At 36.4% G+C, this 21,193-nt stretch overlaps 1 protein-coding gene across 1 annotated transcript; it reads left to right on the top strand.

The window, feature by feature from the left end:
- The first annotated feature begins 12,505 nt into the window (after positions 1 to 12,505).
- Positions 12,506 to 14,857, top strand: LOC137252100 (uncharacterized). The gene is made up of 2 exons (XM_067787332.1): positions 12,506 to 14,669; positions 14,748 to 14,857. Exon 1 carries the CDS (start codon positions 12,596 to 12,598, stop codon positions 14,618 to 14,620), a length of 2,025 nt encoding a protein of 674 aa, XP_067643433.1. The 5' UTR covers positions 12,506 to 12,595; the 3' UTR covers positions 14,621 to 14,669; positions 14,748 to 14,857.
- Positions 14,858 to 21,193: the final 6,336 nt, after the last annotated feature.

Here is a 21,193-nt window from a genome sequence, read left to right as displayed (position 1 = left end):
TTAAAAAGCTGTATAAATATTTTTTGTTTTTCTCATTAAGGGCATTGAACCATCCAACTATGTATAAAAAACGCCCGTTTTAAAAAGCTGTATAAATATTTTTTGTTTTTCTCATTAAGGGCATTGAAATTTTAATTAGGCACTTCTAACCAAAAATTTACTCAAGGTTAAATGGGTTGACGGATAAAGAAAATAAATAAAAAATTTCCGTTCTATAAATCGCTTTAATTCAAATGCGGAAGTGGTTTAATTGTTCAAATTCCAGGAATATAGAAGGAAATGTTTTAGCTTATTTATTATTCACACCATCCAACTATGTAAAAAAACGCCCGTTTTAAAAAGCTGTATAAATATTTTTTGTTTTTCTCATTAAGGGCATTGATATTATAATTAGGCAGTTCTAACCAAAAATTTACTCAAGGTTAAATGGGTTGACGGAAAAAGAAAATATATAAAAAATTTCCTTTCTATAAATCGCTTTAATTCAAATGCGGAAGTGGTTTTATTGTTCAAATTTCAGGAATATAGAAGGAAATGTTTTAGCTTATTTATTATTCACACCATCCAACTATGTATAAAAAACGCCCGTTTTAAAAAGCTGTATAAATATTTTTTGTTTTTCCTATTAAGGGCATTGATATTATAATTAGGCAGTTCTAACCAAAAATTTACTCAAGGTTAAATGGGTTGACGGATAAAGAAAATAAATAAAAAATTTCCTTTCTATAAATTGCTTTAATTCAAATGCGGAAGTGGTTTTATTGTTCAAATTTCAGGAATATAGAAGGAAATGTTTTAGCTTATTTATTATTCACACCATCCAACTATGTATAAAAAACGCCCGTTTTAAAAAGCTGTATAAATATTTTTTGTTTTTCCTATTAAGGGCATTGATATTATAATTAGGCAGTTCTAACCAAAAATTTACTCAAGGTTAAATGGGTTGACGGATAAAGAAAATAAATAAAAAATTTCCTTTCTATAAATTGCTTTAATTCAAATGCGGAAGTGGTTTTATTGTTCAAATTTCAGGAATATAGAAGGAAATGTTTTAGCTTATTTATTATTCACACCATCCAACTATGTATAAAAAACGCCCGTTTTAAAAAGCTGTATAAATATTTTTTGTTTTTCTCATTAAGGGCATTGAAATTTTAATTAGGCACTTCTAACCAAAAATTTACTCAAGGTTAAATGGGTTGGCTGATAAAAAAATAAAAAATTTCCGTTCTATAAATCGCTTTAATTCAAATGCGGAAGTGGTTTTATTGTTCAAATTCCAGGAATATAGAAGGAAATGTTTTAGCTTATTTATTATTCACACCATCCAACTATGTATAAAAAAACGCCCGTTTTAAAAAGCTGTATAAATATTTTTTGTTTTTCTCATTAAGGGCATTGATATTATAATTAGGCAGTTCTAACCAAAAATTTACTCAAGGTTAAATGGGTTGACGGATAAAGAAAATAAATAAAAAATTTCCTTTCTATAAATCGCTTTAATTCAAATGCGGAAGTGGTTTTATTGTTCAAATTCCAGGAATATAGAAGGAAATGTTTTAGCTTATTTATTATTCACACCATCCAACTATGTATAAAAAACGCCCGTTTTAAAAAGCTGTATAAATATTTTTTGTTTTTCTCATTAAGGGCATTGAAATTTTAATTAGGCACTTCTAACCAAAAATTTACTCAAGGTTAAATGGGTTGACGGATAAAGAAAATAAATAAAAAATTTCCGTTCTATAAATCGCTTTAATTCAAATGCGGAAGTGGTTTTATTGTTCAAATTCCAGGAATATAGAAGGAAATGTTTTAGCTTATTTATTATTCACACCATCCAACTATGTATAAAAAACGCCCGTTTTAAAAAGCTGTATAAATATTTTTTGTTTTTCTCATTAAGGGCATTGAAATTTTAATTAGGCACTTCTAACCAAAAATTTACTCAAGGTTAAATGGGTTGGCTGATAAAAAAATAAAAAATTTCCGTTCTATAAATCGCTTTAATTCAAATGCGGAAGTGGTTTTATTGTTCAAATTCCAGGAATATAGAAGGAAATGTTTTAGCTTATTTATTATTCACACCATCCAACTATGTATAAAAAACGCCCGTTTTAAAAAGCTGTATAAATATTTTTTGTTTTTCTCATTAAGGGCATTGATATTATAATTAGGCAATTCTAACCAAAAATTTACTCAAGGTTAAATGGGTTGACGGATAAAGAAAATAAATAAAAAATTTCCTTTCTATAAATCGCTTTAATTCAAATGCGGAAGTGGTTTTATTGTTCAAATTCCAGGAATATAGAAGGAAATGTTTTAGCTTATTTATTATTCACACCATCCAACTATGTATAAAAAACGCCCGTTTTAAAAAGCTGTATAAATATTTTTTGTTTTTCTCATTAAGGGCATTGAAATTTTAATTAGGCACTTCTAACCAAAAATTTACTCAAGGTTAAATGGGTTGACGGATAAAGAAAATAAATAAAAAATTTCCGTTCTATAAATCGCTTTAATTCAAATGCGGAAGTGGTTTTATTGTTCAAATTCCAGGAATATAGAAGGAAATGTTTTAGCTTATTTATTATTCACACCATCCAACTATGTATAAAAAACGCCCGTTTTAAAAAGCTGTATAAATATTTTTTGTTTTTCTCATTAAGGGCATTGAAATTTTAATTAGGCACTTCTAACCAAAAATTTACTCAAGGTTAAATGGGTTGGCTGATAAAAAAATAAAAAATTTCCGTTCTATAAATCGCTTTAATTCAAATGCGGAAGTGGTTTTATTGTTCAAATTCCAGGAATATAGAAGGAAATGTTTTACCTTATTTATTATTCACACCATCCAACTATGTATAAAAAACGCCCGTTTTAAAAAGCTGTATAAATATTTTTTGTTTTTCTCATTAAGGGCATTGATATTATAATTAGGCAGTTCTAACCAAAAATTTACTCAAGGTTAAATGGGTTGACGGATAAAGAAAATAAATAAAAAATTTCCTTTCTATAAATCGCTTTAATTCAAATGCGGAAGTGGTTTTATTGTTCAAATTTCAGGAATATAGAAGGAAATGTTTTAGCTTATTTATTATTCACACCATCCAACTATGTATAAAAAACGCCCGTTTTAAAAAGCTGTATAAATATTTTTTGTTTTTCTCATTAAGGGCATTGATATTTTAATTAGGCACTTCTAACCAAAAATTTACTCAAGGTTAAATGGGTTGACGGATAAAGAAAATAAATAAAAAATTTCCGTTCTATAAATCGCTTTAATTCAAATGCGGAAGTTGTTTTATTGTTCAAATTTCAGGAATATAGAAGGAAATGTTTTAGCTTATTTATTATTCACACCATCCAACTATGTATAAAAAACGCCCGTTTTAAAAAGCTGTATAAATATTTTTTGTTTTTCTCATTAAGGGCATTGATATTATAATTAGGCAGTTCTAACCAAAAATTTACTCAAGGTTAAATGGGTTGACGGATAAAGAAAATAAATAAAAAATTTCCTTTCTATAAATCGCTTTAATTCAAATGCGGAAGTGGTTTTATTGTTCAAATTCCAGGAATATAGAAGGAAATGTTTTAGCTTATTTATTATTCACACCATCCAACTATGTACAAAAAACGCCCGTTTTAAAAAGCTGTATAAATATTTTTTGTTTTTCTCATTAAGGGCATTGATATTATAATTAGGCAATTCTAACCAAAAATTTACTCAAGGTTAAATGGGTTGACGGATAAAGAAAATAAATAAAAAATTTCCTTTCTATAAATCGCTTTAATTCAAATGCGGAAGTTGTTTTATTGTTCAAATTTCAGGAATATAGAAGGAAATGTTTTAGCTTATTTATTATTCACACCATCCAACAATGTATAAAAAACGCCCGTTTTAAAAAGCTGTATAAATATTTTTTGTTTTTCTCATTAAGGGCATTGATATTTTAATTAGGCATTTCTAACCAAAAATTTACTCAAGGTTAAATGGTTTGACGGATAAAGAAAATAAATAAAAAATGTCCGTTCTATAAATGGCTTTAATTCAAATGCGGAAGTGGTTTTATTGTTCAAATTCCAGGAATATAGAAGGAAATGTTTTAGCTTATTTATTATTCACACCATCCAACTATGTACAAAAAACGGCCGTTTTAAAAAGCTGTATAAATATTTTTTGTTTTTCTCATTAAGGGCATTGATATTATAATTAGGCAATTCTAACCAAAAATTTACTCAAGGTTAAATGGGTTGACGGATAAAGAAAATAAATAAAAAATTTCCTTTCTATAAATCGCTTTAATTCAAATGCGGAGGTTGTTTTATTGTTCAAATTTCAGGAATATAGAAGGAAATGTTTTAGCTTATTTATTATTCACACCATCCAACTATGTATAAAAAACGCCCGTTTTAAAAAGCTGTATAAATATTTTTTGTTTTTCTCATTAAGGGCATTTATATTATAATTAGGCAGTTCTAACCAAAAATTTACTCAAGGTTAAATGGGTTGACGGATAAAGAAAATAAATAAAAAATTTCCTTTCTATAAATCGCTTTAATTCAAATGCGGAAGTGGTTTTATTGTTCAAATTCCAGGAATATAGAAGGAAATGTTTTAGCTTATTTATTATTCACACCATCCAACTATGTACAAAAAACGCCCGTTTTAAAAACCTGTATAAATATTTTTTGTTTTTCTCATTAAGGGCATTGATATTTTAATTAGGCATTTCTAACCAAAAATTTACTCAAGGTTAAATGGTTTGACGGATAAAGAAAATAAATAAAAAATGTCCGTTCTATAAATGGCTTTAATTCAAATGCGGAAGTGGTTTTATTGTTCAAATTCCAGGAATATAGAAGGAAATGTTTTAGCTTATTTATTATTCACACCATCCAACTATGTACAAAAAACGCCCGTTTTAAAAAGCTGTATAAATATTTTTTGTTTTTCTTATTAAGGGCATTGATATTTTAATTAGGCACTTCTAACCAAAAAATTACTCAAGGTTAAATGGGTTGAGGGATAAAGAAAATAAATAAAAAATTTCCGTTCTATAAATCGCTTTAATTCAAATGCGGAAGTGGTTTTATTGTTCAAATTCCAGGAATATAGAAGGAAATGTTTTAGCTTATTTATTATTCACACCATCCAACTATGTATAAAAAACGCCCGTTTTAAAAAGCTGTATAAATATTTTTTGGTTTTCTCATTAAGGGCATTGATATTTTAATTAGGCACTTCTAACCAAAAATTTACTCAAGGTTAAATGGGTTGACGGATAAAGAAAATAAATAAAAAATTTCCGTTCTATAAATCGCTTTAATTCAAATGCGGAAGTGGTTTTATTGTTCAAATTCCAGGAATATAGAAGGAAATGTTTTTGCTTATTTATTATTCACACCATCCAACTATGTATAAAAAACGCCCGTTTTAAAAAGCTGTATAAATATTTTTTGTTTTTCTCATTAAGGGCATTGATATTTTAATTAGGCACTTCTAACCAAAAATTTACTCAATGTTAAATGGGTTGACGGATAAATAAAAAATTTTCGTTCTATAAATCGCTTTAATTCAAATGCGGAAGTGGTTTTATTGTTCAAATTCCAGGAATATAGAAGGAAATGTTTTTGCTTATTTATTATTCACACCATCCAACTATGTATAAAAAACTCCCGTTTTAATAAGCTGTATAAATATTTTTTGTTTTTCTCATTAAGGGCATTGAAATTTTAATTAGGCATTCTAAACAAAAATTTACTCAAGGTTATATGGGTTGGCTGATAAAAAAATAAAAAATTTCCGTTGTATAAATCGCTTTAATTCAAATGCGGAAGTGGTTTTATTGTTCAAATTCCAGGAATATAGAAGGAAATGTTTTTGCTTATTTATTATTCACACCATCCAACTATGTATAAAAAACGCCCGTTTTAAAAAGCTGTATAAATATTTTTTGTTTTTCTCATTAAGGGCATTGATATTTTAATTAGGCACTTCTAACCAAAAATTTACTCAAGGTTAAATGGGTTGACGGATAAATAAAAAATTTCCGTTCTATAAATCGCTTTAATTCAAATGCGGAAGTGGTTTTATTGTTCAAATTCCAGGAATATAGAAGGAAATGTTTTTGCTTATTTATTATTCACACCATCCAACTATGTATAAAAAACTCCCGTTTTAATAAGCTGTATAAATATTTTTTGTTTTTCTCATTAAGGGCATTGAAATTTTAATTAGGCATTCTAAACAAAAATTTACTCAAGGTTATATGGGTTGGCTGATAAAAAAATAAAAAATTTCCGTTGTATAAATCGCTTTAATTCAAATGCGGAAGTGGTTTTATTGTTCAAATTCCAGGAATATAGAAGGAAATGTTTTTGCTTATTTATTATTCACACCATCCAACTATGTATAAAAAACTCCCGTTTTAATAAGCTGTATAAATATTTTTTGTTTTTCTCATTAAGGGCATTGAAATTTTAATTAGGCATTCTAAACAAAAATTTACTCAAGGTTATATGGGTTGGCTGATAAAAAAAATAAAAAATTTCCGTTGTATAAATCGCTTTAATTCAAATGCGGAAGTGGTTTTATTGTTCAAATTCCAGGAATATAGAAGGAAATGTTTTTTGCTTATTTATTATTCACACCATCCAACTATGTATAAAAAACGCCCGTTTTAAAAAGCTGTATAAATATTTTTTGTTTTTCTCATTAAGGGCATTGAAATTTTAATTAGGCATTCTAACCAAAAATTTACCCAAGGTTATATGGGTTGGCTGATAAAAAAATAAAAAATTTCCGTTGTATAAATCGCTTTAATTCAAATGCGGAAGTGGTTTTATTGTTCAAATTCCAGGAATATAGAAGGAAATGTTTTAGCTTATTTATTATTCACACCATCCAACTATGTATAAAAAACGCCCGTTTTAAAAAGCTGTATAAATATTTTTTGTTTTTCTCATTAAGGGCATTGATATTTTAATTAGGCACTTCTAACCAAAAATTTACTCAAGGTTAAATGGGTTTACGGATAAAAAAATTCCGTGATACAAAACTGTAAAAATTTTCTTACCCGACAAATACTCTAAACAGTCTTCTATCAGTGGCATTGGAAAATTATCCCGAATGGTTTTTATACTCAGTTAGGCAGAGCTCACAGAGTATATTAACTTTGATTGAATAACGGTTGGTTGTACAGGTATAAAGGAATCGAGATTGATATAGACTTCCATATATCAAAATCATCAGTATCGAAAAAAAATTCGATTCAGCCATGTCCGTCCGTGCGTCCGTTAACACGATAACTTGAGTAAATTTTTAGGAATCTTGATGAAGTTTGGTACGTAGGTTACTGGGCACTCATCTCAGATCGCTATTTAAAATGAACGATATCGGACTATAACCACGCCCACTTTTTCGATATCGAAAATTTCGAAAAATCGAAAAATTGCGATAATTCATTACCAAAGAGGGATAAAGCGATGAAGCTTGGTAGGTGGGTTCAGCTTATGACGCAGAATAGAAAATAACTAAAATTTTGGACAATGGGCGTAGCACCGCCCACTTTTAAAAGAAGGTAATTTAGAAGTTTTGCAAGCTGTAATTTGGCAGTCGTTGAAGATATCATGATGAAATTTGGCAGGAACGTTACTCCTATTACTATATGTATGCTTAATAAAAATTAACAAAATCGGAGAACGACCACGCTCTCTTTTGAAAAAAAATTTTTTTTAAAGTGAAATTTTTACAAAAAATTTAATATCTTTACAGTATATAAGTAAATTATGTTAACATTCAACTCCAGTAATGCTATGGTGGAACAAAATACAAAAATAAAAGAAATTTTCAAAATGGGCGTGGCTCCGCCCTTTTTCATTTAATTTGTCTAGGATGCTTTTAATGCCATAAGTCGAACAAAAATTAACCAATCCTTGTGAAATTTTGGTAGAGGCTTAGCTCCTAGGACGATGACTGTTTTCTGTGAAAAAGGGCGAAATCGGTTGAAGCCACGCCCAGTTTTTATACACAGTCGACCGTCTGTCCATCCGCTCGGCCGTTAACACGATAACTTGAGCAAAAATCGATATATCTTTACTAAACTCAGTTCACGTACTTATCTGAACTCACTTTGTATTGGTGTAAAAAATGGCCGAAATCCGACTATGACCACAACCACTTTTTCGATATCGAAAATTACGAAAAATGAAAAAAATGCCATAATTATATACCAAATACGAAAGAAGGAATGAAACATGGTAATTGTATTGGTCTATTGACGCAAAATATAACTTTAGAAAAAAACTTGGTAAAATGGGTGTGACACCTACCATATTAAGTAGAAGAAAATGAAAAAGTTCTGCAGGGCGAAATCAAAAGCCCTTGGAATCATGGCAGGATTACTGTTCGTGGTATTACATATATAAATAAATTAGCGGTACCCGACAGATGATGTTCTGGGTCACCCTGGTCCACATGTTGGTCGATATCTCGAAAACGCCTTCACATATACTACTACCGCCACTCCCTTTTAAAATTCTTATTAATACATTTAATTTGACACCCATATTGTACAAACACATTATAGAGTCACCCCTGGTCCACCTTTATGGCGATATATCGAAAAGGCGTCCACCTGTAGAACTAAGGCCCACTCCCTTTTAAAATACTCATTATCACCTTTCATTTGATACCCATAATGTACAAACGCATTCTAGAGTCAACCCTGGTCCACTTTTATAACGATATCCCGAAAAGGCGTCCACCTATAGAACTATGGCCCTTCCCTCTTAAAATACTCTTTAATACCTGCCATTTGATACGCATGTTCATTTTCCTACATGGTGATTTTCCCTTATTTTGTCTCCATAGCTCTCAACTGAGTATGTAGTGTTCGGTTACACCCGAACTTAGCCTTCCTTACTTGTTTTTATACTCAGTTGAGCAGAGCTCACAGAGTATATTCACTTTGATTGGATAACGGTTGGTTGTACAGGTATAAAGGAATCGAGATAGATATAGACTTCCATATAACAAAATCATCAGTATCGAAAAAAAATTTGATTGAGCAATGTCCGTCCGTCCATCCGTCCGTCCGTCCGTCCGTCCGTCCGTCCTTCCGTCTGTCCGTTAACACGATAACTTGAGTAAATTTTGAGGTATCTTGATGAAATTTGGTATGTAGATTCCTGGGCACTCATCTCAGATCGCTATTTAAAATGAACGATATTGGACTATAACCACGCCCACTTTTTCGATATCGAAAATTTCGAAAAACCGAAAAAATGCGATAATTCATTGCCAAAGGCGGATAAAGCGATGAAACTTGGTAGATTGGTTGACGTTATGACGCGGAATAGAAAATTAGTAAGATTTTGGACAATGAGCGTGGCACCGCCCACTTTTACAAGAAGGCAATTTAAAAGTTTTGCAAGCTGTAATTTGGCAGTCGTTGAAGATATCATGATGAAATTTGGCACGAACGTTAATACTATTACTATATATGTGCTAAATACAAATTAGCAAAATTGGATGAAGAACACGCCCACTTTAAAAAAAAAAAAAAATTTTAATTCAAATTTTAACAAAAAATTTAATATCTTTACTGTATATAAGTAAATTAAGTCAAAATTCAACTCCAGTAATTATATGATGCAACAAAATACAAAAATAAAAGAAAATTTCAAAATGGGCGTGGCTCCGCCCATTTTCATTTAGTTTGTCTAGAATACTTTTAATGCCATAAGTCGAACAAAAATTTACCAATCCTTCTCAAATTTGGTAGTGGCATAGATTCTATGACGGTAACTGTTCTCTGTGAAAATGGGCGAAATCGGTGGAAGCCACGCCCAGTTTTTATACACAGTCCACCGTCTGTCCTTCCGCTCGGCCGTTAACACAATAACTTGAGCAAAAACCGATATATATTTACTAAACTTAGCCCCCGTACTTATCTGAACTCACTTTATCTTGGTATAAAAAATGGCCGAAATCCGACCATAACCACGCCCACTTTATCGATATCGAAAATTACGAAAAATGAAAGAAAAACCATAATTCTATACCAAATACGAAAAAAGGGATTAAACATGGTAACTGGATTGGTTTATTGACGCAAAATATAACTTTGGAAAAAACTTTGTAAAATGGGTGTTACACCTACCATATTAAGTAGAAGAAAATGAAAAAGTTCTACAAGGCGAAATCAACAGCCCTTGGAATCTTGGCAGGAATACTGTTAGTGGTATTGCATATATAAATAAATTAGCAGTACCCGACAGATGATTTTCTGGATCACCTGGTCCACATTTTGGTCGATATCGCGAGAACGCCTTCACATATACATCTAAGGGCCACTCGCTTTTAAAACCCTCATTAATACCTTTAATTTGATATCCATATCGTACAAACACATTCTAGAGTCACCCTGGCGCACCCTAATGGCGATATCTCGAAAAGGCGTCCACCTATAGACTTAATGCCCTCTCCCTCTTAAAATGCTCAGTAACACCTTTCGTTTGATACCCATGTTATTGCTACCGCAATATAATTTACAATTTTACTTCATGCTAATGGGGTGCACCCTAATTTATCTTTATACAAATGCAACTTTGGATCATTTATATTTCTTACATATGTATACATATTCATGAATTCTCACTTAAATATTCGAATCCTCTCATTTGCTCATATTATAGCGCACATATGTACGTGTATACATCCCCATTTGCCTGTAAATATATTCCGTTAGAGCTAAAATGAATTGATTCGAAGAACTGTGCAAATTGTAACATTCAAAAATTGACACCGCCGAGAAAACATCAAATTTTAATATTGTCAAATAAATCCATTAATAGCAAGTAATACTTATTTCCTTTGAGTTTCATTTGCTAGGATTAGTCGCTACATTTGTTTAAAATTTGTTTTCTCGGTGTCATTTACAAAATGCCGCTTACAAGAAACGCAAAAAAGCTAACAGGAAGCTCAGAATCCATAAGTGAACACTCGGACGCGGAAGAACAACAGGGACCAGGTAAGGATGAAGCACAGCAAGAAGCTGCAGGTGGAAGTCATCCAATAGCGCTTCCTGCTGATCAAATAGCGTTATTGGTGTCCAGCATTAAATCGCTTCGTGAATGTGTCGAGGAGTTGCGAATTGACGCCACTCGTAGTAAGCATGTGGTCGGAGACAGCTCTGCCAACGCTGTTCGGTCCGACAATGCTCAGCCACCGCTACAAACGTCACCGCAAACGCAATCGTCAGCAGAGCAGCTACGCCCACATGTTGTTCAGCAGCCAGCACCGACACAGCAGCCACTATCGTCAACGTTCTTAACAACACAGCAATCTTCGTCGTCAATCCATATGCCAACTTATTCGACGTCACAATTCCAGCAGCCGCTGCCGTCATCAACGTATTTAACATCGCAGAGACATCTGCCTTCGTCATCAATACATATACCACCACAAATACAACAGCCTTTGTCATCTACATATTTGCCAACACGAATGCTGCCAACGCAAACATTCAATACAGGTACGTTAACATTTATGGACAATTCTGCCGCCAAGCTTTTTCCGTTACCAAATTTTGATGGTAATCCGGAAGACTGGCCACTTTTCTTAGCCAATTATAATGACACAACCATGGAGTTTCAATATAGTAACAGACAAAATCTGATGCGCCTTCACAAAGCCTTGCAAGGCGGCGCGAAACGAGCAGTTACGTCGCTGCTAATATATCCCGAAGATGTTCCAAAGGTTATTCAAGAACTTGAGTTTAACTTTGGCCGCCCTGAGTTATTAATAAAAGCCCAATTACAGAGGGTACAGAGGTTTACATCTATAGATGAGAGTCGGTTAGATCAGATTTTAGATTTTTCTAACCGCACCAGAAATATGGTTGCATTTTTTAAGTCGGCAAGATGTGCTCATCATTTAATGAATCCTACATTGCTTGAGTGTTTAGTTGCGAAATTGCCTCCATCGAAGCAATACGAGTGGAGTCAGCGCGCGGCAGGTATTACCCCCTTTCCTACCGTAGAAAATTTTACGGAATGGCTTAGTGAAATTGCCAAATTTGTGTCATTGTTGCCAGGTGTGTCGGATGTATCGCTCCGCTCCATCCAAGCCAACGTTATGCAGGCAGCGTCGACTACGCAGTCAAAGAGCGTGATCCGTTCTAATGCAAATAATGCACGTCGTGTATTGCATAACAAAGAAGTGCAGCCGGAAACGAAGGGTGTATGTTTAAAATGTAGTCAGACTCATAAAATAGGTGAATGTAAACAATTTCTTTCGCTTGATCTCCCAATAAAGTGGAGCTTTGTCAAAAATAATCATTTGTGTTTTGGTTGCTTGCGCAAAGGCCATAGTTTAGGCAATTGTCGCCAACGTAAAGAATGTACGGTTGATGGTTGTAAGCGCATGCATTACACGTCGCTACATCAAAGTGCATCCGAATCCGCTCCCGTGGCCACCGAAGAGGTAGAACGTGTTTTAAACTGTTCCTCTGATGGGCAGTCGACACTTTTTAAAATCGTGCCCATCACATTATACGGTCCAAACGGAAAGTTGTCTGCATACGCAATGTTCGACGAAGGGTCGTCAATCACGTTATTAGAAGAAAATATTGCCAACCAATTAGGTCTTCGTGGTAGGACCATGCCACTTACATTGCAGTGGTATGGCGAAAGTCAAGTCAAAGAACAGTCCAGAGAAGTATCGGTTGCCATTAAGGGTAGTACAACAGAGTTTTATCTTAAAAAAGTACATACAGTCAAGTCACTGAATTTGCCAAATCAAACTTTTGATAAACAACTATTTGCACATTTGCAGTCTTTGCCAATAAAAAGTTATACAAACGTTAAGCCGGTATTGTTGTTAGGTCTGGACAACAGTTACCTCGGTATAGGTGACAGCACGGTAGAGGCAGGTCCGAAGCAACCAATTGCTACCGCCACGCGATTGGGGTGGGTGGTGTATGGACCCCGCCAACATAAGCAAGTTTCGCAACCAAGAGTGTTGCACGTTCGTCAGTCACAGTCATTACACGAGTTGCATAGGTTAGTGCAAGAGCACTATTCGGTAGAGAACTTTGGGGTACGTAGTACGAACGTCGTGATGGAGTCAGATGATGACCGTAGAGCAAGGGCCATTTTACAAAACACCACTAAAGAAATTGGTAAAAAATACGAAGTAGGTTTGTTATGGCGAAGTGATACAACAATACTACCGCCTAGTTATGATATGGCTTGTCATCGTTTAAAAAATCTGGAGACACGAATGCTCAAGGATGCTAGTTTTGCTGAGAGATATAAAAACGAGATAGACGCGTATATAAGTAAAGGTTACGCCCGGCCATTGCGACAGGAAGAAAGGTTAAAGTCAAGACCTACTACCTGGTATTTGCCGCATTTTGGGGTGGTTAATCCCCATAAACCAAACAAATTACGTATTGTTTTCGACGCCGCGGCCGCCACCTCCAATGTTTCCTTAAATTCAGTTTTGTTAAAAGGTCCTGACCATGCGAAACCACTCATTGCCATTATTCACAAATTCCGACAGGGTGTCGTGGCAGTAGCAGCCGACATTCAAGAGATGTTTTCGCAGGTGAAAATAAGAGATGACGATCAAAGTTCGCAGCGATTTTTGTGGCGGAACGGTGATCCGACAAAGCCGATTCAGACATATGTAATGTCGTCAATGATTTTCGGAGCAATTTGTTCTCCATGCTGTGCCGAATTTGTTAAAAATACAAACGCTGCCAGGTTTAAGTCAACCATGCCACAGGGTTCCGCAGCCGTAATTCACAATATGTATGTCGATGATTTAGTAATCAGCTTTAACGATCCCACTGAAGCCGAGAAAGTCGTTAAAGAAGCCATTGTCATAAGTTTAGCCGCTGGTTTCAAATTACGAAACTTTTTGTCAAACGATAAGGCACTTCAAAGTATACTATGTGGTGACATAGAGACGCCGATGACGTTCGTGAACATGGAGCACGAGCCTACTGTAGATAAGGTCTTGGGTATGTTTTGGAACACACACACTGATTCTTTCGAATTCCACATCAAATTTCATAAAATTGCTCGAGATGTGTTGAGCGGTAACCGTCCACCAACGAAGCGTGAACTTTTAGGTATCGTAATGGCAATTTACGATATATTTGGACTTTTAGCCAATGTTACCATCTACATGAAGCTGCTTCTACAACCACTCTGGAAATGTCAAACACAGTGGGACGATCCACTACCACAACAGCTCAATCACCAATGGATATCATGGTGGGAAAGTTTTCAAAATGTGTCGTCATTTTCCGTACCAAGGTGCTACTCACCCGTACTAATGTCAGCTGATAAAATCCAGCTGCACGTGTTCGTCGACGCTAGCTCAAGTGCATATGCAGCCGTTGCCTATTTGCGTATGTGCAAAGATAGTACCCTTGATGTCGCCTTTGTTGCGGCTAAAGCACGATGCGCTCCGCTGAAAGGTATGACGGTACCTCGTCTAGAGCTTCAGGCAGCTGTCTTAGGGTGCCGTTTGTCGAAATCCGTACAAGATTGCCATGAATTTAACATTGATAAAATCGTCTATTGGAGTGACTCTAAATGAAAGACTCTAAAGCTGAAATTCTTGCTTTAACAGAACCGTGTCAGTGGAGGTGGGTACCAACATCGCTAAGTGTGGCTGACGATGCCACACGAGGTAAACCTGTGTCAGAAATTAATCCAAACGGTAGATGGATAAAGGGACCAGACTTTTTACGATCCGGAGAGGAAGAATGGCCGCCAGAACCCGCTGATTTCACATCCGATAAATGCGCCAACGAAGAGAAAAAGAACATTATGTTACTCATGTTGCCAAAAGATGAGTATATCTTGAATTTAAATAAATTTTCATCTTTCTTTAAGGTACTAAGAGTCATGGGTTGGGTACTGAGATTTATACACAATGTCAAAAGTTGTCAACGACGTACAGGGGAACTGAAACCTTTCGAAATTGCTGAATCAGAAAATGCCATATGTCACCGTATCCAGGAGGAAAAATTCGCTGCCGAACTTCTCCAATTGCAATCCAAACAAAGAGTCGATAAGACCAGTCACATTTACGGACTAACTCCATTTCTTGATGCCGATGGGTTAATAAAGGTCAACGGTCGTATCGATGCAGCATTTTGTCTCCCAGTATCAGCTCGTCGTCCAGTTATATTGCCGCAAAATCACTATTTCACTCGCTTGATCGTTGATCATTTCCATAAAATGTTTCACCACCAAAACGACAACTTAACCATAAACGAAGTCAGGCAAAAGTACTGGGCACCGCACATCCGCTCGGTATTGAAGTCCGTAAAAAGATCATGTCCAACGTGCAAAATGAACGCCGCAAAGCCTAATACGCCAACGATGGGACAATTGCCAATCGACCGTTTAACGCCATATACTCGCCCTTTTAGTTACACAGGGGTCGACTATTGTGGTCCATTCCAAATAGCCATTGGTCGACGACGTGAAAAACGTTGGGTCGCTCTATTCAATTGTCTCACCGTGCGAGCTATACATCTGGAGGTGGCAGAAGATTTGTCTACCGATTCATTTCTGATATGTTTACGAAACTTTGTCAACAGAAGGGGAACGCCAATCCGAATTAGAAGTGACAACGGTACTAATTTTGTTGGCGCCCAGAAAATCCTGCAGTCCGGGAACAGCCTATTTGATTTCCACAGGATCGAACAAGAGTGTACGAAGCGTGGCATTGAATGGGTATTTAATTGTCCTGCCAATCCATCAGCTGGCGGGTGCTGGGAAAGGTTAGTACGTTGCGTAAAACGTCTGCTTTACCACATCCTAAAAGAAGCGTCACCACGTTTGAAAACCTTTAGAAGTACGCTCATCGAAGCGGAAAACATATTAAATAGTCGCCCTCTTACGGATGTTCCCGTATCTCCGAATGACCCGTAGCCGTTAACCCCAAACCACTTCCTATTGGGTAGCCTTAATTCTACTCAAACGCCGAATGTCGAGGAAGAACATACATGTCTACGAAAACAATACAGAATATCGCAAGCTTTAAAAGACAAATTATGGAAGAAATGGGTAAGAGAATATTTGCCATCATTACTACGCCGACCCAAATGGAGAGAGAAGGTGGAACCTTTAAAGCCAGGCCAGGTTGTCATCGTTTGCGATTCTGGTCTACCCCGTAGCCAATGGATAAAAGGTATAATAAAAGACGTAGTCACTGCTAAAGACGGCCAAGTTAGAACCGCATTAGTACAAACCACCCAGGGCGTATTACGACGACCAGCCAATAAGCTAGCCGCATTTGATGTTTGTGAATCCTCTTAGTGATTCACCTGGAGGTGGAATGTTATTGCTACCGCAATATAATTTACAATTTTACTTCATGCTAATGGGGTGCACCCTAATTTATCTTTATACAAATGCAACTTTGGATCATTTATATTTCTTACATATGTATACATATTCATGAATTCTCACTTAAATATTCGAATCCTCTCATTTGCTCATATTATAGCGCACATATGTACGTGTATACATCCCCATTTGCCTGTAAATATATTCCGTTAGAGCTAAAATGAATTGATTCGAAGAACTGTGCAAATTGTAACATTCAAAAATTGACACCGCCGAGAAAACATCAAATTTTAATATTGTCAAATAAATCCATTAATAGCAAGTAATACTTATTTCCTTTGAGTTTCATTTGCTAGGATTAGTCGCTACAACCCATATCGTACAAACATTCTAGAGTCACCCCTGGCCCACCCTAATGGCGATATCTCGAAAAGGCGTCCACCTATAGACCTAATGTCTACTCCCTCGTAAAATGCTCAGTAACACCTTTCGTTTGATACCCATATCGTACAAACATTCTAGAGTCACCCCTGGCCCACCCTAATGGCGATATATCGAAAAGTCGTCCACCTATAGACCTAATGCCCACTCCCTCTTAAAATGCTCAGTAACACCTTTTGTTTGATACCCATATCGTACAAACATTCTAGAGTCACCCCTGGCCCACCCTAATGGCGATATCTCGAAAAGGCGTCCACCTATAGACCCACTCCCTCTTAAAATGCTCAGTAACACCTTTCGTTTGATACCCATATCGTACAAACATTCTAGAGTCACCCTTGGTCCACCTTAATGGCGATATCACGAAAAGGCGTCCACCTATAGAACTAAGGATTACTCCCTTTTAAAATACTCATCACCACCTTTCATTTGATACCAATATCGTACAAACACATTCTAGAGTCACCCTGGCGCACCCTAATGGCGATATCTCGAAAAGGCGTCCACCTATAGACCTAATGCCCACTCTCTCTTAAAATGCTCAGTAACACCTTTCGTTTGATACCCATATCGTACAAACATTCTAGAGTCACCCTTGATCCACCTTTATGGCGATATCTCGAAAAGGCGTCCACCTATAGACCTAATGCCCACTCCCTCTTAAAATGATCAGTACCACCTTTCATTTGATACCCATATCGTTCAAACACATTCTAGAGTCACCCTGGCCCACCCTAAAGGCGATATCTCGAAAAGGCTTCCACCTATAGACCTCATGCCCACTCCCTCTTAAAATGCTCAGTAACACCTTTCATTTGATACCCATATCGTACAAACATTCTAGAGTCAGCCCTGGTCCACCTTTATGGCGATATCCCTAAATGGCGTCCATCCATAGAACTATGGCCTACTCTCTCTTAAAATACTCTATAATACCTTCCATTTGATACACATGTCATACAACCACATTCTAGGGTTACCCTAGATTCATTTTCCTACATGGTGATTTTCCTTATTTTGTCTCCATAGCTCTCAGCTGAGTATGTAATGTCCGGTTACACCCGAACTTAGCCTTCCTTATTTGTTCTCATTAAGGGCATTGAAATTTTAATTAGGCACTTCTAACCAAAAATTTAGTCAAGGTTAAATGGGTTGACGGATAAAAAAAAAATAAAAAATTTCCGTTCTATAAATCGCTTTAATTCGCCTCTCTCGTTCATGTCTGCTCCTTCCCACACATTTTGGTGCGCATTTGCATGCGCGCCTATAACCAACCGCCCTTTGCGCCCTTCGCCCTGTACTAGCCTCTTGCACTCCATCGGTGGAACCTCCACAGCATGGGTCATGTAGCAAGATGCCAGGATAAATTCCTGCTTATTCCTTTGCTCAACAGCCACTAAGAGGTCCTCAGTAGTGTAATTAGGCAGCATATATGAATTCAGCTATTTCCTTACCATTACAACAGCTCGCAACCGTCCTTCCGTTTGCGCATAGTAAACGCCAAATCCGCGCGTGCTAAGTCCATAAACCTTTCCTCCCGATGAGAGCCACGGCTCCTGGATCAGCGCCACGTTAAACGAACCCTCCTGAAGGGTTGAGAGGAGTTCACTCGACGCTACTTTACTGTGTTGGAGGTTTATCTGTAGGACTCGCAGCACCATTGGGCTGTTTGTCCTCCTCCAGCACCTTCATCGTGACGTCGTCGTTCTCCCGTTGCCCTTTTGGATTAGTGTTCGAAGCCCCCTTCAGCGTATTTTAACTATTGTGCTGCGTGTTCCTCTGTGCGACTCACAGCACCATCTGGCTCTTGGTCCTCTTGTAACACCTTCGTGGTTACGTCGGCTACTTTCACCTGCCTTTTTTCCTTAGGCTTTTGAGATCCTTTTCGACTTCGCCCACTTCTAGCGTGTTAGGATTTGTATCCTCGGGACTTCTTTTCCTGAGTCGCATATAAATTTTTCCTGTACCAAAGAACATTTTTCCAAGCTGCGTGTACAATATATCCTCCGCCTGCTTGTTTATTTGGAAGATGTAGAACTGACCTTCCTCCATAGGCCGAGATACAGTAAGTACCTTCCAAGCCTGTGTCGGTATGTTCGGATTCTTATTCTGCAGAAGTCGCAGTGTATCCTCCGACTTCATCACGCATGGTATCCATACCTTAACTTTCGGTACCGTGCGTATTTGCGCTTTATCCACCACCTCAAGCCGCGCGTTCGTGCCTTGCCTTGAGTTTTGGAACCACTTCCTCCAGCCATCGCAAGCTCGCGATGTTATCGCACGCTAGCATCTTCGCACCATTATACCACCTCCCCCCCCCTCCCGCGAATCAAAGGTTGGGAAGGGGTTTACTTGGTTGTTCCCGCATCATCTTAAGCATTAAGCTAATAAGCTCCCTTTCTACAGCGCCACATTCAGTGGCTGCTTTGCCATATCACTCATCTTCTCGGCAATAGCCGGAGTTTTAGTGTTATCTCCCTTTGTCACATCCGAAAAAGCCAGAGTCTTAGCTTTAAATCCCTTTAGCACCTCCGAGAAAGCCGGAGTCTTAGCGTTATCTCCCTTTGGCTTATCTCCTAGTTCCGTAGTTGGAACTTCCCTCTGACTCGGAGCTTTCGAGGTAGTTACTACCTCGCTATTGGGACCATCTGTCTTACAACTTTGGGCCTACTTGTCTTGTCTATGCGACTGCCCTGCCTCGCGGCTCTAGTATTGGGTCCTTTCTGCCTTTTAAAAGCAGGCTTGTCGCCTTTTGCCGAACTTTGCCTCTTTATTCTGCCATTCGACGCTTCTTCCTCCTCGTACCGGTTGCAGAACCAATGGTTTTTCGCAGCAAACCTTTTAAAATCCCTACTTCTACCGCATCATGGGCCCATTCCAAGCGCTCAATCTCCACTTCTGTTGTGTCGACCACAGCTCCCAGGCGTTGGACAATTTTTAGTGCTACTCCGTTTTCATTTGTGTGCTTTTCCAACACGGAGGTCACTGAATCAGCACTATTCTCGCTCCTCGAGTCCGACGCATCGTTTAATGCGTATTTATCGTCCTTGGTTTGCGACTCAGTCCTCCTCTTATCATTTTCCTTATTACAATTAGGTAATGAGTCGTTCATCTTGGTCGTACGACCACCTGCCCGACAAGGCGGGCTCAGCGGTCCAGTATTATATACGGGGAAAGAACCGTCAGCCACAGCAGCGCCCCTTACTGTGGTAAGGCCATCAATACTTCCTGAGCCCTCACACCAACGAAAATATGCCTACCCTAACGAGGGCAAAAAAAAAACATTAAGCTTACCAAACGTAATTGGCACCCCGCATTCTCTTGTAAAACCATCAAAAACTCTACACTAACAAGTTTGATTTATTTGAAGCTACATAAACTAATTTTCAAAATTCCTACAGAAGCCTTCAAAAACACATTAATTTTACGAACATAAGAAATATGGAAAGATGCTTAAATCCATTACAAATTAAGGTCTCATTAACACTTTGAACAAGATTTTGATTATGTCATCCCGCTTAAGACCGAGCAGTGTTGCTACTCAAAATTTATTGCACTGTTCCCAACTCTGGTTATGTGACAGTATACGATGGATTAAGTGTAAGCTTTGTTCTTTTCGTAAAAATATAAAGCTAATATACTAAGAAATTTCTATAGAAGTCATTTTAAAAAGCTGTATAAACATTTTGTGTTTTTCATCATTGGGGGCATTGAAATTTTAATTAGGCACTTCTAACATAAAATTTACTCAAGGTCATCAAGCAAAGTAAACGAAATGTCATTTTAAAAAGCTGTACATATATTTTGTATTTTTCATCATTAAGGGCATTGAAATTTTAATTAGGCACTTCTAACATAGAATTTACTCAAGGTCAACAAGCAAAGTAAACGAAATGTCATTTTAAAAAGCTGTATAAATATTTTGTATTTTTCATCATTAAGGGCATTGCAATTTTAATTAGGCACTTCTAACCAAAAATTTACTCAAGGTTAAAAGGGTTCACTGATAAAAAAATAAAAAATTTCCGTTCTATAAATCGCTTTAATTCAAATGCGGAATTGTTTTTATTGTTCAAATTCCCGGAATATAGGAGGAAATGTTTTTGCTTATTTATTATTCACACCATCCAACTAAGTATAAAAAACGCCCGTTTTAAAAAGCTGTATAAATATTTTTTATTTTTCTCATTAAGGGCATTGAAATTTTAATTAGGCACTTCTAACCAAAAATTTACTCAAGGTTAAATGGGTTGACTGATAAAAAAATAATAATTTTCCGTTCTATACTTACTTACTTAATTGGCGCTTAACCGTCTAAACGGTTATGGCTGTCCAACAAGGCGCGCCAGTCGCTCCTTCGCTCCGCCAA

This window comes from Eurosta solidaginis, chromosome 5, assembly GCF_040869045.1.
Source record: "Eurosta solidaginis isolate ZX-2024a chromosome 5, ASM4086904v1, whole genome shotgun sequence".
NCBI classification, from domain to species: domain Eukaryota; kingdom Metazoa; phylum Arthropoda; class Insecta; order Diptera; family Tephritidae; genus Eurosta; species Eurosta solidaginis.
The sequence above is the reverse complement of the archived record's forward strand: the minus strand, read 5'-3'. Positions and strand labels throughout refer to the sequence as shown.

What these genes read in the sequence shown, in the direction of transcription:
- LOC137252100 (XM_067787332.1), top strand. Translation starts at nt 12,596, where the DNA reads ATGTTCGACGAAGGGTCGTCAATCACGTTATTAGAAGAAAATATTGCC.